At 43.7% G+C, this 23,717-nt stretch overlaps 2 protein-coding genes across 3 annotated transcripts in view; one reads left to right on the top strand and one right to left on the bottom strand.

Moving 5' to 3' along the window:
* Nucleotides 1-23,237, bottom strand: part of ARFGEF3 (ARFGEF family member 3) — a 69,968-nt gene extending 46,731 nt beyond the window's left edge. For both annotated transcript variants that reach the window (XM_080999470.1, XM_080999471.1), the window contains exons 1-4: nucleotides 22,348-23,237; nucleotides 16,824-16,875; nucleotides 7,949-8,030; nucleotides 6,245-6,376 (exon numbers count right to left, since the gene is read on the bottom strand). In XM_080999470.1, coding sequence (XP_080855596.1) covers nucleotides 6,245-6,376; nucleotides 7,949-8,030; nucleotides 16,824-16,875; nucleotides 22,348-22,432 — 351 coding nt within the window. In that variant the 5' untranslated portion in view covers nucleotides 22,433-23,237. The remainder of the gene's footprint in view (nucleotides 1-6,244; nucleotides 6,377-7,948; nucleotides 8,031-16,823; nucleotides 16,876-22,347) is intronic.
* Nucleotides 2,812-5,644, top strand: LOC308473019 (tigger transposable element-derived protein 1-like; the record flags this gene model as incomplete). The annotated part of the gene is made up of 3 exons (XM_080998266.1): nucleotides 2,812-2,970; nucleotides 3,131-4,698; nucleotides 5,633-5,644. The coding sequence occupies exons 2-3, from the start codon at nucleotides 3,157-3,159 to the stop codon at nucleotides 5,642-5,644; spliced, it is 1,554 nt and encodes a 517-aa protein (XP_080854392.1). The 5' UTR covers nucleotides 2,812-2,970; nucleotides 3,131-3,156.
* Nucleotides 23,238-23,717: the final 480 nt, after the last annotated feature.

The raw sequence follows: 23,717 nt of genomic DNA, 5'->3' as shown, positions 1-23,717 counted from the left end.
GAGGGCCGAGGTTGTGGAAGCCTGCTTTAAAATGTAAGTAAAAAATTGGGGTCATCTTATTCATGGATGGTGAATGCACAGTGGCTCTGACTCTGGTGTGTTTGGCCGGGGCTTGGGTTTGGACTCTGTGTGGGTGGCCCGGGTTCTGGTTTGGGCTCTGGCCTGACTTCTTAATTTTGGGTTCAAAAAAAGAGGGGTCATCTTATACATGGGGGTGTCTTATACATGGAAAAATACAGTAGTTTGTGATCAGGAAATGACATCTAGACTGTGCATTAGTGAAATAGCAGCTTATCTATCGCACATTGTGGAAAGTTGTTTATTTGTCTGTTCACTAGGCATTTGGACATCTCTTAGGATATCAAAACTAAATTTTGCACGATAGTTCCAAAGACCAAGGAGCAGACATAAATGTGGGTACAACTGGATGCCATTTGAAATCAAGATGGTGAACCGGACCTTTCAAAACTACACTGATTTTAACCACTGATTTCAAAATTGCATTACTTTATTTTTGGTATAGTTTCTTAGAATTCCTGAGCAAAGCTGGGTACAAGGCTACTAGTAGATTATATGGGAGTTGGACAATAATTAGTGATGGGGGTAATGTAATAGGTATTTTTTATCAGTGCAAAGTGTGAACAACAAAAGCCTTTTGGGTGCAGAAAGTGTTTGGTATTTCCTGACATCTTTATAGATGCTTTAGAATCTTACAAAAGCAAGTCAGAGAGACATTTCCAAAGTTTGGTCTGCTATGAGGTGACAAATAGTAGTTGCATCATTCAGATTAATAAACAAGGATGCTTGGCCGTAGTAGGAGATCAGATAGCACCCGCATAGCTGACCTGACTAAATTTGGTGCTGTTCTTGTCAAGATGGCACATGTTCTTGTGGACAAAGCAGAAAAATCCCATTGCACCAAAAGAAAAACGCAAAAACAAAACCCCAAACACCACCCACTTTGAAAGCATTTAGTACACATAGCAGTGAAGACTTTTAGAGTCTAAAGCCTAATTCTAACATATGTCCTTCAAAAAAAAAACAAAAAAAAACTTTTTTAAAAATTCATGAAAAGAAATTGAATCTGTGAGATTCCAAACAGGATTCTGGAAGTTAGGCATAGAGTGTACCTATGCATTTTCATGTCTTATTCATCCTTAATGCATTGAAGGGTGGGATATAAATTCAAAAAATAAATGGATAAATTCTGAAGTTGTAACTGGCTGGTGGTGCTTAGTAAAATATAACAGGTCTCACAGGAGTTATCTAGGTTTTAGACAGTTTACATTCCTTTAGGATTAGGGATTTCCTTATACATTAAATAGATAATATACCAGCCTAAGAACATGCATGTATCCCCACTTCCTAAGAAACATCCTCCTGTCCAAGGCTGCAGCCTGGAACAGTAGCCTTGTTCAAGGCTCATAGTGGAGAGAATGTTTTGGGATAGAAAAAGAAGGGAAAAGGAGGAAAAAGGACACCTTTCCCAGCCTCTCTCTGCCTCCTGGAATTTGCTAAATAATGCTAAAGGATTTAGGTTTGGGTCTAGCTGCCAGCCATGATCTTAAGCTTGTTATTGCTATGGGTGTTGGGGTATAAGTCTCCCCACCCCCGTCACAAAACATCACTGTAGAATGCCATGAGGTTGTTTTCTGTTTCAGCAGGCCCTTGCTGTCCCTGTGTATGGGGTCCTTGCAATGGGGTCCTACGTTCTAAATATCCCTTTGCTTTTCCATTTACAAAATAACACCCTTCCACAAACACAGGGAATCACCTGAGTTTGCATAAACCACCTTATTTTTAGCTGGCCCCATTTCACTTCCCAACAGATGACTGAGGTATTGTGTATTACAGGGAATTATATATTGGATCCTTAAATTGGCCAAATCTGCTACTAAGACTAGATAGATTAAAATAATGGAAATCTGTCTCTTTCCCCTCAGGCTCCTGCCACCATGCCTTTCACCATAACAGTATGAACTAAAACAAGGAACAACAGTACTTTGTCACCCTATATAAATATGCAAGGGTTAAATATTATTCCAAATGAACAGATTTAGAAAGAATCACATTGATACCCTACAAGGTTCTTTTTATAACATTGTGTAGAAAGAGCTCCCCTGTATAACTCCTGGGATGAAACAGTGATAGATTTAAAACTGAGAAATAAATTTCAACAGGCTAAGGAATACAGTGGTGCCCCGCAAGACGAATGCCTCGCAAGACGGAAAACTCACTAGATGAAAGGGTTTTCCGTTTTCTGAGCTGCTTCGCAAGACGAATTTCCCCATGGGCTTGCTTCGCAAGACGAAAACGTCTTGCAAGTTTGTTTCCTTTTTCGTAAAACCGTTAATACCCAGGGTGCATTGCTGGAAGAGGTGCAGTTGCGACTTGACTTTGAGGAGCAACACATTGCTCGCGGTGTGGTAGCCTTTTCTGAGGTTTTTGAGGACTTTGCTGATTTTTGAAGCTTTTCCAAAACTTCTTTTGCAGCTGTTTGGTAAGTTAAACTTTTAAAACTTTTTTGGGGGTTTTTGGATTTTGGGTTGGGGTGTTTGGAATTCAAGGACTTGGTGTTGGGGAGAGGTTTGCAAGAATCTGGGAGCTTGTGTGGTTTTTTCCTGCATTTTTATGATTTTCTGTGACCATTGGGGCACTTTCTTTTTAAAAAAAAAAAAAATTCTGGGTTTGAATTTCTGTGTGGTGGGTGGCTGGGGGGACAGTTCAGGAGGGGTTTGCAAGAATCTGGGAGCTTGTGTGGGTTTTTTCTGAATTTTTGTGATTTTCTGTGACCATTGGGCCATGTTGTTTTTTTTCAAAAATTTTTTTCTGAGTTTGAATTTCTGTGTGGTGGGTGGCTGGGGGAGCAGTTGAGGTTTTTGAAGGCTTTGGTGATTTTTAAAGCTTTTCCAAAACTTCTTTTGCAGCCATTTGAGGATTTTGAAGACTTTGGTGATTTGCAGCCATTTCGTAAGTTAAACTTTTAAAACTTTTTGGGGGTTTTTTGGATTTTGGGTTGGGTGCTTGGAATTCAAGGACTTGGTTCAGGGTTTGAATTCCTGTGTGGTGGGTGGCTGGGTGCTTTTGAATTTTTTGGGTCTGAATCACTGATTTTTTTTCTTCTTCTGAGTTTACGAAGCTAGGAGCTGTGCTGCCATGGGACCCAAGAAGACTGCTGCTGCAGAGGCCGGCGAGAGGAAGAAGGAGAAGGTGACGCTGGAAATGAAGAAGGAGATCATCCAGAAGCACGACGATGGAATGTGTGTGATGGACCTCACCAGGGAGCACGGCAGGAACCCATCGACCATCAGCACCATCCTGAAGATGAGGGAGAAGATCCTTGCGACTGATGCAGCCAAGGGAGTCACCAGGATCGTGAAGAACCGCCCAGCTGTTCTGGAGGAGGTCGAGAAGTTGCTCCTCATCTGGTTAGAAGAGAAGCAGCGTGCAGGGGACACAGTGACTGAGGCCGTGATTTGTGAGAAGGCCAAGGCCTTGCACGCAGACCTCATCCGGGAACAGCCAGGAACCTCAGGCGAGCCAGAAGTCTTCAAGGCAAGCAGAGGCTGGTTTGACCGGTTCAAGATGAGATCTGGAATCCACAGTGTGGTCAGGCATGGAGAGGCTGCCAGTTCTGATGTTCCTGCGGCTGAAGACTTTGCCTTGGAGTTCCTGGAGGTTGTGAAGACGGAGGGCTACGTTCCACAGCAGGTCTTCAACTGCGACGAGACCGGGCTGTTTTGGAAGAGGATGCCCAAAAGGACTTTCATCACTCAGGAGGAGGCCAAGTTGCCTGGCCACAAGCCCATGAAGGACTGTCTGACCCTGCTCTTCTGTGCCAACGCAAGCGGCGACCTGAAGATCAAGCCCCTGCTGGTGTACCACTCAGAGAACCCACGGGCCTTCAAGAAACACAAGGTCGACAAGGAGCAGCTGAGTGTCATGTGGCGATCCAACAGTAAGGCTTGGGTCACACGTGTGCTGTTTGTGGACTGGGTCAATCTTGCTTTTGGCCCTGCTGTCAAACAGTACCTGCTGGACAACGACCTGCCGGTGAAGGCTTTGCTTCTGATGGACAATGCTCCTGCTCATCCTAAAGGCCTTGAGGAGGACTTGTTGGAGGAGTTCAGCTTCATCAACATCATGTTCCTGCCGCCTAACACCACGCTACTGCTCCAGCTGATGGATCAGCAGGTCATCGCCAATTTCAAAAAACTCTACACCAAGGAGCTTTTCAGGCGATGCTTCGAGGTGACTGATTGCACCACCATCACCCTGCGGGAATTCTGGAAGGACCACTTCGACATCGTCACCTGCTTGAAGATGATCACCACGGCCTGGAAAGGGATCAGCCAGAGAAATTTGAATTGCGCTTGGCGCAGCCTGTGGCCGGACTGTGTGGCACCAAGTGACTCTGATGCACCAGAGTCAACAGTGGTGCAGGACATTGTTGCCTTGGGGAGGACCATGGGCCTGGAGGTCACAGAGGAGGACGTCAGCGAGCTGGTGGAGGAGCACGACCATGAGCTGACCACCCAGGAGCTGGTCGAACTGCAGGCAGAGGCTGCGCAGGAGCAGGCCTCACTGGAAGAGGAGGAAGCAACTGAGGAACGGCTGTCCTCCAAAGAACTGAGGGACACTTGCCTGAAGTGGAAGGATGTGCAGGCTTTTGCAGAGCGGAACCACCCTAACAAGCACGTGACACGTGACCTTGCAAACACTTTTGATACAAGGGTCATGTCGTCTTTCAGGGAGGTGCCGAAAAGGCGGATGAAGCAGCAGACCATGGACAGGTTCTTCAGCAAGAAGCAAAGAGTGGAAGAGGAACCTTCTTCGAGTGGTCCCCCAGAGTCTTAGAAAATGTAATGTACACTTTGTTGATTTTTAAATGTTTTTCCTGTCATGTTTAGAAACTTAATTTATTGTTCCTTCAATTTTTGAAATGCTCTTTACAGTATTTATGTTTATTAACTTTAAAGAGCAGTTAATAAACTCTTGTTGTACCAAATTTGGCTTTGTTTGGACTTTTTTTGACCATAGGAACGCATTAATTGGATTTCAATGCATTCCTATGGGATTTCGTGCTTCGCAAGATGAAAAATTCGCTAGACGAAAAAACTCGCGGAACGAATTAATTTCGTCTTGCGAGGCACCACTGTACTCATTTTCAGCACTCACTTTCATACACACCCTTCTCTTATACACCCCAAAGCTGAAAAATCATCTATCTTAACACTACTTCTCACCAGTCAGGCATATCTTTTCCAGGAAGGAACTGACATGACAAAAGACAGTTGGAACAAGGATCTAATGGCATCCCCTCATCGCCAGTGCACAAGGCTGCTTGCCAAGGAAGCACTCCTCCTGATTTCATTCTCAGCAATTAAAGTGTGTATAGTTCTAGGAACAGCAGTGTGCGTTAAATATACAAAGGATTTACAAGTCTCACACTTCAGTTCTGGCACTAGAGTATTTTGAGCACAAAGGGGTTTTAAAGCTTCCCAGAAAAAACAACCCAACAACCCACAATGTTAACCTTTCTCCCCGCCCCACACGTTCACGTCTCTTACACCACCAGCCCATGATGAGCCACCTTACATAAACAGTATATGTGGCCTCCTTTATCACACAGTGCAATGCTTAATAGCAGCCAGTGTGGTAGCGGTGGGGCCCACTCACCCAAACTCCAGTTTGTTCCTGCTGCTTACTGGGAGATGGAAGAGAAAAAGCAAAGTGGTGAGCTGCAAGCACACTTGCAGAGCCAATCTGGTGCTCCTGATGGTGTGTTTGCACTGCGTCAACCTCACTACTCCCCCTGATAAGCTGCAGCGTGGCAGCCGACTGGAGGTCAGCCGAACGGTGGCACCCCACCATGCCATCTGCTACTGGCAATGTTGTTTGCTAAAGGCACCTGCTTTTTACATTAGGCATAAAAATGCAAAACTCTTTGCATGCCATTGTTTCTAGCTACCAGGGGACTCAAAGGATTTTCTGTCTCAACAGTGTGGTCACAATTTAAATCTTCTGTCATAAATGTCATGTTGACAGACTGATGCCCTATGAATCCAGACTTCAGTTGGTAAAGCAGAGTTCAACTTGCAACAAAAATATGAGAGCTGGTTTCGTACCATGACGTAAGAAATGTTACTAAGGATTCAGAGAAGCTCCAGAGAGCTGCAGAGTTGAGTCAGTCAGGAAGTCTCCTCTGCAGCCACGTAAGTACTGACGTCTGAAAAATACTAACCTTCATAACTTCTACCTGCAGGTCTTCGTTGAGGGAAGGAGTCACTCTGACTGCATTCAGCATTTGATTAAGCAACTGCTTGTCATCAGAGTCTGTCTCCATGGTTACAAATCTCTCATCAGACAGTAGCTTCTGCAAAGAGAGAATGGGACTGCTTAATCACAGGGATTCTTGATTTGCTTGATACATAATGCTGGTATAAATAATCACATTACTCCCCAAAATACCTTATTATGTTTTTTATATTTAAAAATGTATACCCCATTGTTCACCATGCAGTTCTCAAAGCAGCTTACAACAATGAAATACATAATATACAAAATTTAAAGCTTAAAGTAAATCTCAAAAATCCTCAGAATTTTAAAATGTCAGAAAATAATGTAAAGCATCAGCGATGCATTCAAGGTCCAAAGGCCTCCTGCAATCAAGTGATTTTTGACCAGGCATTTAAGACTCAGTAGGGATGGTGTCTGTGGTGAGGCAGTTCCATAGAGTTGGGCACACAACAGCCAAGGCACAACTCCTAACTGATATAACTCATGCTTCTGGCCTATGGGAAACCACCAATAGTGCTCCCCTAGATGATCTCAGTGATCAACTTTGAGTGCACTGGGTAAGGCAGTCCTTCTGGGCCTAAGTTATTCAGGGCTTTATACACTAGTGCAGGGTTTCTCTAGCTATTGTTGGACCATCATTCCTAGCTAGCAGGCCCAGTGGTCAGGGATGATGGGAATTGTAGTGAAAACAGCTGGAGACCCAAGTTTGAGAAATCCTGCACTAGTATAAGAACCTTGTACTTGGCCCAGTGGCAGACGGAAAGCCAGTGTAGCTGTTTTAACATTTGTGTAATGTGTTGGCAGAAGTCTGTTCCTGCCACAGCATTCTGTACTAGCACTATCTGAAACTTCTGGACCAGACCTAAGGGCAGTCCCGCATTAAGCACATTGCAATAATCCAGTCCTGAAGCTACCAATACAGTGGAACCTTGGTTTTCAAACGTAATCCATTCCGGAAGACCGTTCGACTTCCGAAATGTTTGAAAACCAAGGCGCAAAGGGCGGTCTGCAAATTTACAGAGAAAATTGATAAAAATACAGTGGTACCTCAGCGGAAGCCATTTGACTTTCGAGGCACATTAAAAAACGGAAGCATTTACTTCTGGGTTTTTGGTGTTCGAGTTTCGAAACATTTCTCAATGGAGACATTCAAAAACAGAGGTACCACTGTACATGAACTGCCGCAGTCAGGCTAACCCTGTCCAGGAAAGTCCACCACTGCATCCATGCCTGGGCCCCATTCTTTCACAACTTCTCCTGAATCAGATGTAATGGAGAAACAGAGATGGATATCATCAGCATACTGATGACATCCTGCACTAAAACTCCTAATGATCACTCCCAGTGTTGAATAGCATTGGGGACAAAACAGTGCCCTGTGGAACCCCACAGCATGGCCTGAGGAGATATTTAGAGATCAATGTGTAGAAACATCTGGCTTTTGCACAGTTGAATTGTAGCAACAATTGAGTCCATCTGTTGCCCACTCACGACTGGTATGTGGCCCCCAAATGATTGCCAATGAGAGAATGTGGCCTTCAAGCTGAAAGAGATTCCCCACCCCTGCCTTAGCAACTAAAATGTCAGCAGGGCACCATCCACCTCCATCAAACACATCCAACTGCGGCAGAACCTCATTGCCATATACCTGCATCCCTGCTAGAGCATGCTGGGCCAGCTTCACGTTCTTGCTTTCCAAAGCAAGCTGGAGTGGAAGGAGGCACTTCTCCCTGATGGCCAAAGAAAAATAAACTTTGTTTAGGACTATGCATTCAGAAAGCCTACATTGTAACTTTTGAATTTGGCTCTTGAAAGGCAATTCAGAAGCATATGTTACATTTAGTCTTCTTTGATGCAAACATTCATCATAGTACGTAATAAAAGAAGCAATTGCAGGTTCCTTCCAGGTGTCCTGTTCATTGAACATCCATGATATGTGATCCCTTTGACAATGCTATTTGTCCCGGCAAAAGTTTTGGGGTGGTCATACCGCTTCATTTGCTGTCTGTGCATATCCTGTAACGTCCTGTTGAAATCCTGTAACTTTTCAAAGCACAAATCGCTACCATTTATCTGTCATCTGGCAATCAGCCAGACTTCCACATTTTCAGTAGAAGAGGAAGCAGACATACTGTATTCCATTACAACTGAGCCAGTGAGTGCTTTATTACAGCTGAAAGCCAGCTCTGCCTTTTATGGCTCACTGCATAGCAACCGTGTATTTCAGCAAAATGCCCACCATCTCTTTCCCTACCTGTTGCCCTCCAGACATTTTGGATTGCAATTCCTATCAGCCCCAGCCAGCACGGCCAATGGTCAGGGGAAGAAGGGAGCTGCAGTCCGAGAGATCTGGAGAACACCAGGCTGACAAAGGCTGATCTACAGCCGTATCCTTTTAACTGATAAAAATCAGATTTCTTTTTTTTAAAATAAAACCTCAGAAGCAACAAAACGGATTAAAAACCAGGACTGATTCAATTAGTGACCTCCCTGTTCTTGAGAAAAGCATTTAGCTAAAGCTCTGATTAATGCTAATGGACCATCTATATTCCCATCACAACAGTTAACAAAATGAACTGTCATTTCCTGTCCCTCTCAGTGATTTTATATATTTTACCATCAGCAGTCACTTGGCCAATTAGATTGCTTAGTTGGCTTAGAATTGCAGAGCTTTAATTTTAACACTGTAAATTGACTGCATGTTGCTGCAGTTGAGAGCCTATGATTTCAGAGTGGGCCATTCCTTCCTCTACCATGACCCTCCTTCAAGCTTCTACTTTGCCTTAGAAGCAAAGGGATTGCTGACTGAGGATGATTAGTGAGTCTGTGGGTTTTTTTTTAGCAAAAGCATCCTATGCATCCAAGTATAAGACTGCTCTAAATATTTGTTGTGCATAGGATCCTTGCTGCCTTCTTTCCTAAACCTGTAACACTGTGAACATATTTGGAATTAAGGGGGTAATTCCAATTGCAGCAAACAAAATGTGTGGAGCTGCCCTAATTATTCATAAGGTTCACTGTTTGGGCTGAGAACAGACAAGAACCTACAGGATGGCAGTGAAATTAGAGAAACCTATGGACCAAAGTATTCACATTCCAATTATGGTGAGCTAGAAAGAAAGAAATGTGATGAGGAAACCATCTTCCATTATTAAAATGAGCGAAATAGTGCAGATCCTATTGGCTGGCTCTTTATGATTAGGAAAGAAACTGCTTGCCTCACCCTCCTTTGGTGTCTTCCTCAAATAGCTTTGGCACAGTGTGAGCAGAGAAGCTATAATTCAGGGAGGGGGGGGTCCTGCCTGAAACTGAAGGAGTTATTAAAATGTAAATGCCATCAATGCAAATCAGTGACCTTTCCCACGTTCCATTTTGGGAATTGGCTGAGCTGCCTTTTTCTTGTTTCCAGGTCTGAGATGTTGTCACTATGGACAGCAGTGACATGACAGGCCAACTAAAATCTAGAACACTAGCAAGGTCACAGAAACACAGTCGCTGGCTGTGAGAAGCCGATAGTAAAATGGAAGTTCAACTACTTCATTCTGGCAGTAAAAGACTTCAAATGTGAAGAGAATGGAAATGGCTCATTAATTCAAGCTCTGAATTAAAATTGAGATGGAAATGAGAATTGGCACAAATTGAATCTTTTTTTCTTACAACATCTGTAGAACGTTAACAAACCCAATTGTCCTCAAAGGCTGATAGAGGAGATGGAGAAAGTTTACAACCCAACACACTTTGGTTATTTCCATATGACCTGTTTATTCAGCATTCATTCTGATTTGTTTGCAGGGAGGTTAGACATTCCTGCATCTAGCACACACAATCCCACATTTCCCAATGTGTTTCCCCATGAATTTGCTTATCGCAAAAGGTCTGATGTGGAAAGTTGCGCAAGAGCTCCAAATAAACTTTGATTTTGCAACATGCATTTGTTGGTTTGTGACTGAATTCCACCACAAAGCACCAATGATCTGGAAATGCCCTTTGTAACTTTTGGTCCTTCACATCAGATGTAAGGGACTGACAGCACAACAGTTAGTGTATCCTTACCCTTTGTGCTTTTAACCTGTCCATCCCTTTTCAAGATGAAGAGCAACATCTCCTATCTCTATAGGGAATTGGGGGGGCACTGCTATTTATACCTTTTCTTGTTTTTATAGCTGACTAGGCAGGCATTCTAGCACAGACAAATGCAAGGATGTCATCTTTACATAGAAAAGGTGGGACACTGGTGCTAGGGAGTAATTGAAGTCTTGCCGGTTTGTTTGAAGAGTTTCTTAAAAAGAAATGATGTCTACATGATTACTTGTGTGGCAGAGTGGTGGTGGAGTAACAGTCTGTAAAGAATTAAACATTGAATAATAGTAATATCATCATCTTATTAAAGGTCACAGTCATGGGACAGTTCCATTGCCCCCATCAATAAGCATATGATGAAAATTCTCAATTGGGGCATGCCACGTGGAGCTAAAAATATAAAGCAAAGGCACAAAATATGGCTGGGAATATGAAGTACTGCTATGAGAGTAACCTTGAAGAAAAGTTAAATACAGGGCTCTAAAACATTTCTGCTGACCAAGTCAAAAGTTGTAGTCGCCCCATCTGTCAAGTCTCTCATCCCGCAACTAGTAGGGAGTCTGTACCATTGGGAGCTGCTGCCACAAAGTGCACTGAGCACCCTGAGGCAGCAACTTCCAATCCCCTCTGCACCTTGCATTTGCCGACAGAGAGGTGGAGGGAAAGTGTTCACTGTACACCCCACCCCTGCCTTTTCTGCTCCACAGCAGGAAGAGTAAAAAGCCAGTTTTACCAGCCTTGGCAGAAACTCTTTGGATAGCTTGGTCAAAACTTAGAAATAATTCCCAGACCTCTTCCCAAGTTGGAAGTTGCAGGGACCACAGAGCAATTGCCGAGACACCCCCCCCCCCCGACCTCAGCAGAGTTGCCAGAGTTACGGAACCACCTTTGCCAAAACAAGGAGGTTTGTTGAAACCTGGTCAGATATTTTCAGGTTTTGACCAACATACCTCTTTGAATTATTCAGAAGTAACAGAGATGTTGCTGTGGAAGTTCTAGAGCTATTTTTAAAAAGCTATATAGAAAATAAATAGACTTTTTCTAGAAAGCATTCACAACCTGGTGTGTGATGTGTGTCATGGGAATTCACGCTTCCTTATCTCTTACTTCAGGGAGAAGCCAGCAAATTAATTAGGCTGTGCTGTGTGTACCTGGACACAGCTGTCGTTTGTCTCCAGAAATAATGGGAAATTTGGGTAGTCAGGGAGATATTATGTTCAAATAAATGCCACACAGCACAGTTCATCCTTTGCTTTCTCACTGAGGTGTAAGGCTAGCGGTCAAGATTTGGGCCTGGCTAAGAATTGTGTACCAGTCAACACCTGGCAAGCCCTTCACAAAATTGCTTACTGATATAATTTTTTAAAAAACAAAAAATTGTTGTGGTATCAAATCCTGGGAGTTTATATATGCCATATTAACCACCTGGGGCTTGCCATGAAAACATATTTGTGATTAGCTTGCTATCATTTCCACCTCGAATTTAATAGGCTATATTTAGACCTAATAGCAAATGTTGCTCAGGTGTTGCTACTAGCAACCTAGGATAGATAAAAACTCAAGGACGATGGTGGGGGAAATCATGACTTTTTTCCCTCGGGTGGGATTACATCAGAGCTGCTATGACAGGCATAACTGCTTTTGTGTTGACAGCAAACATGAATAAACTATAGGCAGTTATAAGTAGCATAGCCCAAAGCAAGTAAAATCATTCGTATTATAGGCTAAGGGAAATAGCTCCCTTAGAAGGGCCATTGCTCACTTACAGTTGAACTAATTGTATCCATTTTTATTTCATTCTTCAACGGAATCATTTAGATAAACACAGAATCCACATAGCATTGTCAAGAAGAATGGGTGTTAAAAACACAGTGTTCTTTCTCAAGAACAGATGAACAATGGGGGGGGGGGGAATGATAAAAATAGCAACAAAGGATGAAGATGCTTGGCCCTGCCGTGTCCTTCTGAAGAGTCTTCACCGTGCGCCAGAGAACCCTCCTGGAAGGTGCACTGGCGATCTCTGCCAGAGACACGCAGGGTGAAGCATCTTCACCCCACACATCCTTTTCACAAAGGTAAGGCTGCTGGTGGTGAGTGGGTGGGTGGGCAGAGTAGGCATAACTGGGTTGGGGGGGGCATTGCACGTGTGATGTCATGCACCCGTGACGGGCCCTTTAATGTTGGGCACTGCCTGGCAGCTGGAACTGATAACTAGCTTCAGCCTGCCACATTCTCTTCTACTTCTGTCCACAGTAGATTGGCAAAGTCAGGAACCATCTCTTTTGGGTCAGTGGTGCAGCCTGATATAATTTGTTTTAGGTGCAAGTCTCTTTTTGATGACGCAATTGTATAACAGGGCTTCATCATAGACAACAGTTTTAGGGGTGTGTTATAAGTGTGTAAGAAACTTGACTTACCTCTTTTTTTATCTTTCCCTTTTCTTAAATGGATACATTTCACTTCATTATTATAAATCAGTGCTGGGGCTTCATTCACATATCTCCCTCCATGCTTGCTTGGCCAAATGTGCTACTGACAATTTAGGGCATCCAGCAATTACTGGAGTTCCTTTTGGCTCTTTCAGGCTCGTTTCTTGGACATCCACAGGCATTCTCAGGGCCAAACTACACATTTCATTAACAATAACCTAAGCAGAACCTGCCGTTTTACATTCTTGATAAAAAGCTGCAGAGAAACTCAATCTGGACTGGGACAATGACACGTGGGAGAACAGCCCCATTTCCCACATTATGTTACCATTTCACTGCTCCCCACAAATAATGATTTCCTACTGAAGGTACTACAACAGCTTGGGATGTGATTTAGGGCAGGAAAAAGGAGCATATGCATATAAGCACCCCACATCATCAACAGCTATGCATGCAAGGTAAAGGGACCCCTGACAATTAAGTCCAGTTGCGAACGACTCTGGGGTTGCGGCGCTCATCTCGCTTTATTGGCCGAGGGAGCCGACGTACAGCTTCCAGGTCATGTGGCCAGCAGGACTAAGCCACTTCTGGCGAACCAGAGCAGAGCACGAAAACGCTGTTTACCTTCCTGCCGGAGCGGTACCTATTTATCTACTTGCACTGTGTGCTTTCAAACTGCTAGGTTGGCAGGAGCAGGGACTGAGCAACGGAAGCTCACCCCGTCACATGGATTCAAACCACTGACCTTCTGATTGGCAAGTCCAAGCGGCACAGTGGTTAAAACCACAGCGCCATTTGTAAAAGTCAGGTGGTTTACTAATCAATCCTTCATGTTCTTCCATCACATGGAGGAAACTAATGAAAAAAGGAGCATGCCTCAGGTGGCTCTACCGGTATGTGCTCAGAAAAGCAGATCACTCTCCACTGCTTTATTTAGTAGGGTTTCATTGTTTTATTCTAACTAGCTCCAACCAGGTAGCGGATGGTGGGGTGGGGTGGCAGTGATCACCTGACCTCCAGTTGGCTGTGTTACTGGGAGGTAGAAGGGGAGGACAAAGGCAGAAGCAAGGTGTTAACCCACTGGTGAGGGCACCAAATTAGTTCCACCAATGCACTTGAACTACACTGACCTCCCCCTCTGCCTCCTGGTAGAGCAGTGATGTGGTCAGCCAGAGGTCAGGGGAGCACCACTGACCGGCCCTGCCATCCATTACTGATTCCAACGCAAGATGCACTCAAACTTTCTTGGTTTCTACACATTCTAGTAAAATTAGTGGGGAAATCCAGTGTCTTGGAAAAGTAAAGAATTTTATTTCATGCAGCTGATTCCAACAGTATTAAAAATGAACATAAATCCATTCACTAGAACCCGAAAAGCAAATGCATCTTGTTTAATGTGGCAGGGAAATAAGCCAATCAGAAAGGATCTTGCTTGCAAACTGGGGTTGGATCAGAGGAGGTTTTAGGGCAGGGCAACCAGTGCAGTTGCATTGGGCGCTGTGCTTCTAGGGGTGTCAAAACAATGCTGTAGAACAGAGCGCTCTAGAGGCAGGGGGTGCTGAATTTTAGCACCACTGAAATTTGAGAGCCCAAAGTCTTCCACTGGTTGGATACAGTTAGTTTATAAACACAGACTAATAACCAACTCTGTAGTACAATGCTATTCTTTTCCCTTCACTTAGCTCAGTTGTTCTACCCCAGTTTAATCATTCCCTTTAACACCATGCAGTAACAGCTTGTCAGCACACAGCAACTTCTAGATGGTGTCACCAAGTAGTGCAGGATGGCAAAGAATCGTTAACATCAGGGAGAATAAACAAGGCACACCTTTACTATCTGCTAATGATGCTGGACCATATGCAGTGCTTGATTGTGAAACAGTTTATACAATATACATTCATTTTTCCCCCTGAGGCAACAATGAACCATGTCAGCAAACTCAATAATCCGTAACAAAAGTAATACAAAACCTTGGTCTTAACCCAGATGCAGTGACACAAGACCTCACAATGTTATCTGCTTCATATGTGCAATGGAACAAATGCCAGATGGCCAGCAAACCCACTGGCATCAATAGCAATTATCAAGCTAACCCTCTGTGAATGAGAGGTGGTCTGCAGAGTAAATCAGTTTTTTCCTGCTTACTTAAGACTCCCAGACAAAGCTGATGGAAAATAAATCAGATGGGAGAAGGAAGAAGTGATGAAATCAACACTACTCATGTACTGAAGGTTATTAAGCTATACTCTGGGCTCAAAACATCCTAAACAGAGATGCCTTAGTTGTAGAATTCAACAGAACTACCCACTATGACACCATTTATGGAAAACTTTCAGTAAGACAATTCTTAGTTCTAGATTTAAGAAAATCTGGTTTTACAGGGTTTGCCAGAGTTCCATTGTGCAATATCAAGAAGTGATGAAACTTCTCCCAAAGGAAAGGATAAAATTTCCTTCCGTTCAATTCTACTTATTTCATCAATAAGTTTATTGTATTATCCAAAAGACAATGACAATTTCATAACAGTTTGCTGAACTATGAACCATTATAAAAAACATACACTAATAATATAAAACAAGCATCAGTGATAAGGAGAAAGAGAAGCCAGAAAAACAGTCAGCTAGAAGTCTTGCAGTTTCCTTTCATAGGGCAAAACATGCTTTCAGAAACTATTATTCATATTTTTATTTGATCGCTGGATATTTTCAGGCAATATCTTTTGATGAAATAACATTTCCTGAACATTAGAAAGCAATCAGTTCAAGTCTAGAGGTACAAGTTTTAAATGAATACAGAAAGCTTTTTAGGCAGCAAAATCTAGACAGACCAATGATCCAAACTGAGTGCATCACTATTTGGCAAGATTTCACTAGTAAAAAGCAGTGTAACTGCAGATGAATTTCCCTCCTCTGTTGACTGAAGAAAAGGAACTGAAACCATGGCAGAAAATAATCAGAATGGAAAAAGGAGCCAAAAACCTATGAAAGAGTTTTGCAAAATCCTAAAGAGAATCTGAGTCTACCTTTACTCAATCTTAACCTAAGTTACCTCACCAATGGTATTCAATAGAAAGATGGATTATTATAGCTAGCAAAGCCAAGTGAAAGATATGTTGTGACTGGGGTCCCCAACATGGTGCCTGTGAGACCTGCTGGGGCAGAGCTCCAGGCCAAATTGGAATGGTGGCATAGTCTAAGCTTCTCTAACTCTTCTCCATGTCTCCTTAGACACTCCTACTGTTTTGATTGGCCAGCAGACTTGGAAAAGAGGGGAACAGTTCTCTCTGCTGCTGGCATCCAATCAGAAGTGGGCATTTTCCTCTGCTGGTAGCACCCAGTTAGAATATTAGAGGAGAGGGAACAGTTTCAATTGGACATCACCAGTAGATGGAAGAGACAAAACAGTTCATGTTTGACTTCAAGAAGAGGAGATAGCCAACATTAGCTGAGCCTATGTCTCAGTGCAAAAGGGAAAGGGAGGAAGGAAGGAAGGAAGAAGGGAGGGGAGGCATTCAAGACTCTTCTTTTAAAACAACTTTCACCCCCCCTTGTATTTAAAGTAAAAGTGATTTTGGGGGTGGGTGTTTTTGGAAGGCACCTGGGTCCTGGGAACCCTTAATTTTGGCAGTGCCTCTTGAGTGTATCAGCATTAATTCCATTCAGCTGCATGAGCTGTATCTTTAGTAAGATGAAAAAGTCTTGTTGCTGATAGTTGTGGTAGAAATTGAACCCTGGTAGACAACTGCCTGTACAGTCATATTTTCAACCAAAATGGACAACACTGCTTTCTTGGAACCGGACCATTTTCTGAACACTACAAATCTGTAAAAATAACTTGTAAGTGATAAATAGAAAATGATAGATGACACCCCTAGTATGGCTTGCTTACAGCATGCTGCAAGTTTTCTATCGTAGCGTTTTTACTCTGGTTTCAACAATAAGCAAGTCTCAAGCTCTGCAGCCGCTTCATGTATCTTTGTTGACATCTATAACCTAGGCGGTATACATTTCCTACCTTAGCTGATATGGAGGGATCTTCGTAGCAGCCTCTGGGGATTCTAACATTTCTGTATAGAGAAGGGAGAAGAATCATTATAGAGGGCAATGAAGGCATACTGTCCAACTTTTTCAAGCCCTAACCTGGGACATGTGTCTTCCAGGAAGCGCTTTTTCAGGGCAAGATCTCGTGTGATGCTCCAAAACATGCAATTCTGGGTGTTGGTTGAGATTGCGGCCCTGAAGAAAGTGCTTTTTTCAGGGCAAGAGTGCAGCACCCAAAATGGCCACCGAGATCTTGCATGAAAAAACATGTTCCTTTTTTCCAGTGCATTTGGGAGGTATGTGAGGGCAGAGACCACCGGTATACTTCAAGCATAAATTGCTGCATGCTCTGCATCTTGTGTGAATTTCATTTAAACTGGCTGAAGTTGTGACTATGTGTAGACATAATTGTTACAGATGCAACGGTCAAACAGCATTCACATGCAGCTCACTAAATTGTTGTAGCAGGAACATAACCAGCCAGGTCAAGCTGCCCAGGAAGCAACTTTTTTTTTTTTTAAAGTGAGTAGGAGCTGAGAAAGACAAGCAGCTTGTACTTCTGACCATGAAGGGAACGAACCTGTTTAATGATTGGCAAGGTCTAGGACGGGGTTGCCAACCTTTTCAGGCTTGTGAGCACATTCATATTTGTCAGTGAGAGCTGTGGTTGCCACCTTTCTGGTCATTTTTCTCTCTCAGTACCGCTCCTCACAGAGAGACACAGTATGCACACAAATACTTTGTTTTTTCCAAATGATCTGAGTAAAAGTAGGATTTGACAGAATTAATCTGAGCCTTGAGAAGCACATAGAACTAAAGGAGGAAGTGAGAAAGAATGGTGGGCTTTTAACTTCCTCCTTCAGTTCCATGCACAGGCAACTCCTGTTTTAGATATGACAGATATTTTATTCTATTAGACTAGTGTACCACTCTTCATCACAAGACAGGTGTGTGATTGCTCACACGCACACAGCGCCAGACCCGGAAGTGACCTGGAAACCTGATAAAGGTGTCACTGAAACATCACTAAAAGGGCAAAATGGGGACAGGGGTGGAAAGGGCCTTTGAAGGCTTTTTCCATTTCATGCACTTTCACGCAAGTGCACAATAAATGGAGGGTTGCCTGTACTTTTCAAGGGAGAAAAAGGTAACCACCTTACAACCAAGCAGGCAGTGGGTGGTGGAGCTCAGAGGCTTTGTGGGTGCCAGAGAAATACCTTGAGGGGCACCATCGTGCTCTTAGATGCCACATTGGAGACCCCTGGTCTAGGAGATAAATGCCTTCCTGCCTCCACGTTATTTGGAATGACAGAATTTTCAAACCATCTTAAAGCTCATGTGTTAGGCAGAAACTATTGGAATGGTAAGGGGCTGTAGTTCAGTGACAGGGCACATGTTCTGTATGCAGAGGGACCCTTGTTCTTTGGCATCTTCAGGCAGGGCTGGAAAAGATCCTTGCCTGAAAACCCTGGCGTGTCACTGTCAGTCGGCATAGACAATACAGAGCTAGATGGACCAACAGACTGATTCAATGTAAGGCATTTTCCTATGTGTTATGCACATTTAAGAAGCACAGTATTGCAGAAATCCAATTATTTGTTTGTTTTTTTGCTAAAATTTAAGTGGAGCATGTGCAATTTGACAAGGCTTCAAAAATATCTATTTATGACCCTGAGCCTGTCATGGTCTTGTCTATCCCTTTTCATGGCATGCTTAAAAGCAATGTAGCAATTCTGCTTTAGTGCTTGTGAGTTTAAAACTGGGAGATGTTAGTTATTGCAGATTAAATAAAGCAGGATGGGAGGACATGACATGGAGCACTGTGGTATAGATAGATGCATTTGAAAGTATATAGTTGGAGTGGGAAACCATTGAATGAACCTCAAATAGTTAAGAAAAAAATGTAGCATCTGACATAAGCTTTTAATGTCTGGTGTTTTACTATGTTTTAATATTTGCTGGAAGCCACCCAGAGTGGCTGGGGAAACCCAGCCAGATGGGCAGAGTATAAATAATTAAATTATTATTATTATTATTATTATTATTATTATTATTATCATCATCATCATCATCATCATCATCCTAAAGCAGATACACATATTGTTGATTCAATAAAAGCTCTTGATTTGTATACATATTTACAAAGGTTTTGCACTGAGGTGTATTTGGTTTAGCTTGTAGCTAACCCATAGTATCCATACCGAAAAGCATTTGCCTACATGTCTCCGCTGCTTAAATCAGAGACAGGGAACCTGTTGCTCTCCAGGGGTTATTGAGCTCCAACTCTCATCTGCCCCAGTCACCATGACCAGTGCTCAGGGATGATGGGTTCTAGAGCCCATGAACACCTGGAGGGCTGCAGATTCCTCAACCCTGCTTTACAGGATGAAATCCACTGTTACTGTTCCACTTGCAGGATGGCTTTTAATGCAGTGGAGGAATCCACTAATGTAAGGGATCGGGAAAACAATTTCCAGCAATTTCTCTCTCCCCATTGCAGCCTCAAAATTCAGTTCCAGAGGACTGGGAGACTATACAGAAGGGCAAGAAGGTGGTACAGCAGGCTTCAAAGGAAAGGGGAATTTGGAGGAAATCCGCTCTCCTTCTTTGCATACAGGTGTGGGGAACATTTGGCCTCCCAGATGTTGCTGAAGTACAACTCTCCAGTAAACATGGCCAGTGGACAGGGATAATAGGAGTGGCATTTCAGCAATATCTGGAGGGCCAAAGATTTCCCACATCAGTATTAGCAGGTGCCTCTGTGGCATCAAAGCCATTCTGCAAGTAGAACGGCACACTGGATATCACACAAAGTTACTATGTGCAGGCTTAGCTCACATGTCCTTTTGAATTACTCTACTTTTCTTTCTACTACCTTGGTACGCTTCTCGTGGCCCAAAGCCGATTGCTTGTTTCCCACTGAAACTGGCAGAATGAGTGTGAAAGGCAGATCAGCATGTACGGTATGTCTTTTATACACAAATTTTCTTTTAAATAATTATAACTTGCTTTTTCTAGGGAAAATGCAAATAAGTGGCAGCATGGGAAGGAAGCAATACTTAGCAAGCACAAGGTGGGGGCGGGGAACACCCAGTTTAAACACATGGGGCTGCCCTTGAAGACTGTTTAGGAGCCTCAGACAGACTGTTGCATTTTGCAAAGCTTTCTCTTTAAAGAGGTGGGGGTTCACTGCCAGCATGGTGCTCTAACATCTGCCCTGGTTTCTTATAACCTCAGAAACACTATTCAAGGTGCTGGCTGTCACTGATACAACCTAAGTTCAATGCATCTAAAAATTGCTTCCTTTACTAGATTTTGTTACAAGCGCAAATTCACAATGTAATGTGCAAAGGAAGTTTGAGGCAGTTGTCTTGGCAATGAAGCTTCCAACTCCTAGTCTATGAAGTGCCTGTGAATATTCACAAGCATGACTGTATTTTTTATGCAGACGTACATATTGCTTTTGGAGGCATTAGTCGATATGTGCAATTAGTTGCAATTCAGATCACAAAATTTCAGTCCAGATGAGGCCTTATTTAAAAGTATAATTTTCAACAAACAACTCAGCTTGTGGCCCACACACAAGGACATGGAAACTACTGCACCTTATTTGTGATGCTTCTGTGCTCATCATTATAGTTTTCTCCTTTAGTCAAGCTTTCTTATTGCATTATTACTTATCATATCTATCCTGCTCTTCCAAAACTCTATTTCTTCCTTTTCAAACCATCTTGAATAGCAAACAACTATCCATACAAATCATGCACAATATCCAACAAATTTAACATGAAGCAGGCATTTTAAACAATAATTAAAAATCTGCTTAAAGGGTTGTTGTTGTTGCAGATACATTTAAACACCTGCAGGTTTGCCCACAGGTGAGCTGCTTCATTGCCACTCCACAGGAGAGATGTGAGAAAACACTTTTTCCTAAGCAACACATTTTATGGGCACCATTACAATGCAAGGGCACCATTTCTTCCCAGTACATGTGTCCCTTACATTAAAGGTAAGAATCTCCTGCTCACCTGCCTGAAGTGCACCTTTGCATAGCTTCTTAAGTAACTGCACTCATTCTCTAAGCAAGCATGTTAAATTAAGAAAGCCAACTCCTGAAGCAGTACAACATCACAATTGTTTATGGCATGACCTAGCCAAAGTTAAGCATTTTTAAAATCCCCATTGACTTCAGCAGGCATTATACATTCCTGGTGAAAATAAGAAGTTTCCCTAGCTTCCCTTGCCCCCAGCTAAAAGGCCATGCCCTTCAGTCACAAACTTACAGCCCACTAAAGCTGTTTTCCCTTCTGCTAACTCCAGAACATAAAAACACCACCACCATCACTGTCTTTGGTACAAATTTGTGGAAGGACATCTATTTTAGAGTAACCCATGTGTAAATCATACTGAATACATAGATGGAGAGGAATATATATAAAAAAGGAATATTACCAAAAATTCACTGTGAAAATATTAACCAGATCAACCCATAATACACAGGAAAATAGCCACAGGGCAATTGGCACATTTAAATGGCATTAGACTGCCAATTCATATTTGAAGAAAGCACCTGCTGCTAATAAAAAGGTGAGCAGGAACTAAATTTTCCTTTTAACTCATGTTATAACGCTGGATGTGGCTCCTTCTACAGGACCTGGTGAAGCGGATGAAATAAATCTGGTTGGTTGGTTTGAAAAATGGCAATTGGTTAGGCAGTCAGGGGAGAGAAGCAATTAAGTCTTTCTACCCAGCAGATCTGAATCTTCATTTAGCTGCCCTCATTATGTCATTACACTTCCTTAAAATACAAAAAAAGCCATTACCTAGGGTTATGCCCATTTTGTAAACAGCTAACCTGGCTCAGTTCAGCATTCTGCAATAAAAGAGCACAACCCGAAGTCAATTCCAGAGCCCATTTTTGTGGTTTTAGGGTTTGTTTGTTTTAAACGCTGCTTAGTTGGGGCGGAGGATTAAAAAAACCCGGCCAGGAATTGAAAGCTGGTGTTTTGATGTGCCGACTGACAAGCGCCGTTAAAGCAAAGGAGATTTATTGCAATAGGTTTGGAAGATCCGCTGAAATCACACAACTAGAATAGTCTATAGCATAAAAGATGTACTGGGGTGGGGGGAAGCTGCCAAAGAACCCCACTACATCCTAGAAGCAGCTCTGGCAAACACTTGGGCTCAGTTGCCCTGCAGGGATCTCCGTCTGAAGGCCAACAGATCGAAGGCCAGTGGGATGGATGCAGGATTAGAACCGTCCCGGTCATCCGAAAGCAAACACAAACACCACCCCCTCCCGCGCAACCAACAACACGAGCACAACCAAATCGGCGCGGTGCTTTGATGCCGTCTCTGCTAACGGGATTAGGCATCAGAGTCATATCTCTCGGATCAGGTATCCGAAGCGCCCACCCAGCAATGCTTGGGAGCTAGGGAAGGCTGCCCTCGGGCGCCGGGGAGAGGAGAGTCCCCCTATCTCTCGCCCACTTCCTTACCGCTGGCGCAGGTGCAGCTCTCCTTGATCGCCTTGTATTTGTTCCCCGAGGCTTCCTTCTGCAGCTTCTTCAGGATTCCTTCCATCTTGCCTCTTGGATCCTCCGGGGATCCTCGATCGGCAGCAGCAACGGGGGCGGGAGAGGAGAGCCAAGGCGCCGGCGGCAGGCAGAGCTAAAGGGCGGCGCGGGTCCTCCTCGCTCAGCGCCCTCTAAGCGGGGCGAGCAGCGCGCAGCATCCCACCTCCGCCTGCCGCTGCCGGTGAATCATGCAAAGCTCCACGGCGGCGACACGTCATCCTGCCTCCGCCTCCAGCAGCAGGTTCCTGCGGTGGCGGCGGAGGCTTCGGCTGGGCGGGCTCGGCTTCGCCAACCGGAGGGAGGGAAGGAGGGGCTCCGTCGCCGGTGCTGGCTATCAGGCGGGGCGAAGCGGATCAGATTCGCCCGGAGGAAGCTGGGACAACAACAACAACAGAGGCCACCACTCCCTCGCCAGGCGAAGGGAGAAACGGGAGCAAGAGATAGGAAAAAGGAAAATGAAGCTTTGGAGAAGCGGGGCTGCATCGAGAACGGATCTCGAGTGCGAAGGGCTGTGTTTCCTTTCCTTTTCCTGGGAAATCGGGCCTGCGGAAAAGGAAAAGGAAGCTTTATCCGCCGGGCTGCAAAACCCCTATGCGAGCTGCGTAGGGGCAAGTGAGTGAGCTGAGTCCGCGTAAAGGAGACTCGTAGCTCCTGCCTGGAGCGAAATCGTCAAAGATATCGGCATAATGGCTTTACAAATATCTTTTACAGCTAGGAGATGGTACCGCCTTCGGGATGCTGACCACTGGGTGTTGTTTTTTTTTAAAAAAATGCTGGTTATTGTTGTCTGGGGTCACGTATTTTGTTGAATAAACAAAGTGTTTTGAAACCAAAGGGTTATCTCTCTCTTTTTCACTTGGATCTATTTGATTAAAAATAATTAAAAATACAAAATGCATAATAATAATAATAATGAAAAAAAACTTCCTCCCCACCCCTCCTCCTTTGCCACTTGACGAAACAACCCTGCAAACACATACAACACTGCCTCTACCACGGACCAGGTATAGCCTGCAAATGAAAGGACTGGTTTGTGTCTTTAAGGAATGGCTTTCTTTTTTGGGGAGGTGGGGATTAGGCTTTTCATGCTTCATATAGAGATGAGGAAGCTGTGGCCTTCTAGGCATTTGTTGTACTACTACATTTCCCATAATCCTTATCTATTGGCCATGCTGGCTGGGGCTGGTGGGAAATTGAGCTCCTGGGCACCTGCCAAAGGCCCACATCCCAACAAGGGTCCCTTTGGTCAAACATGGTTTTGGTTCACATGTTCAGATAAGAGCATTGTATAT

The sequence above is a fragment of the Podarcis pityusensis genome (assembly GCF_964106645.2).
Source record: "Podarcis pityusensis genome assembly, chromosome: 3".
In the NCBI taxonomy this organism is placed as follows: domain Eukaryota; kingdom Metazoa; phylum Chordata; class Lepidosauria; order Squamata; family Lacertidae; genus Podarcis; species Podarcis pityusensis.
The sequence above is the reverse complement of the archived record's forward strand: the minus strand, read 5'-3'. Positions and strand labels throughout refer to the sequence as shown.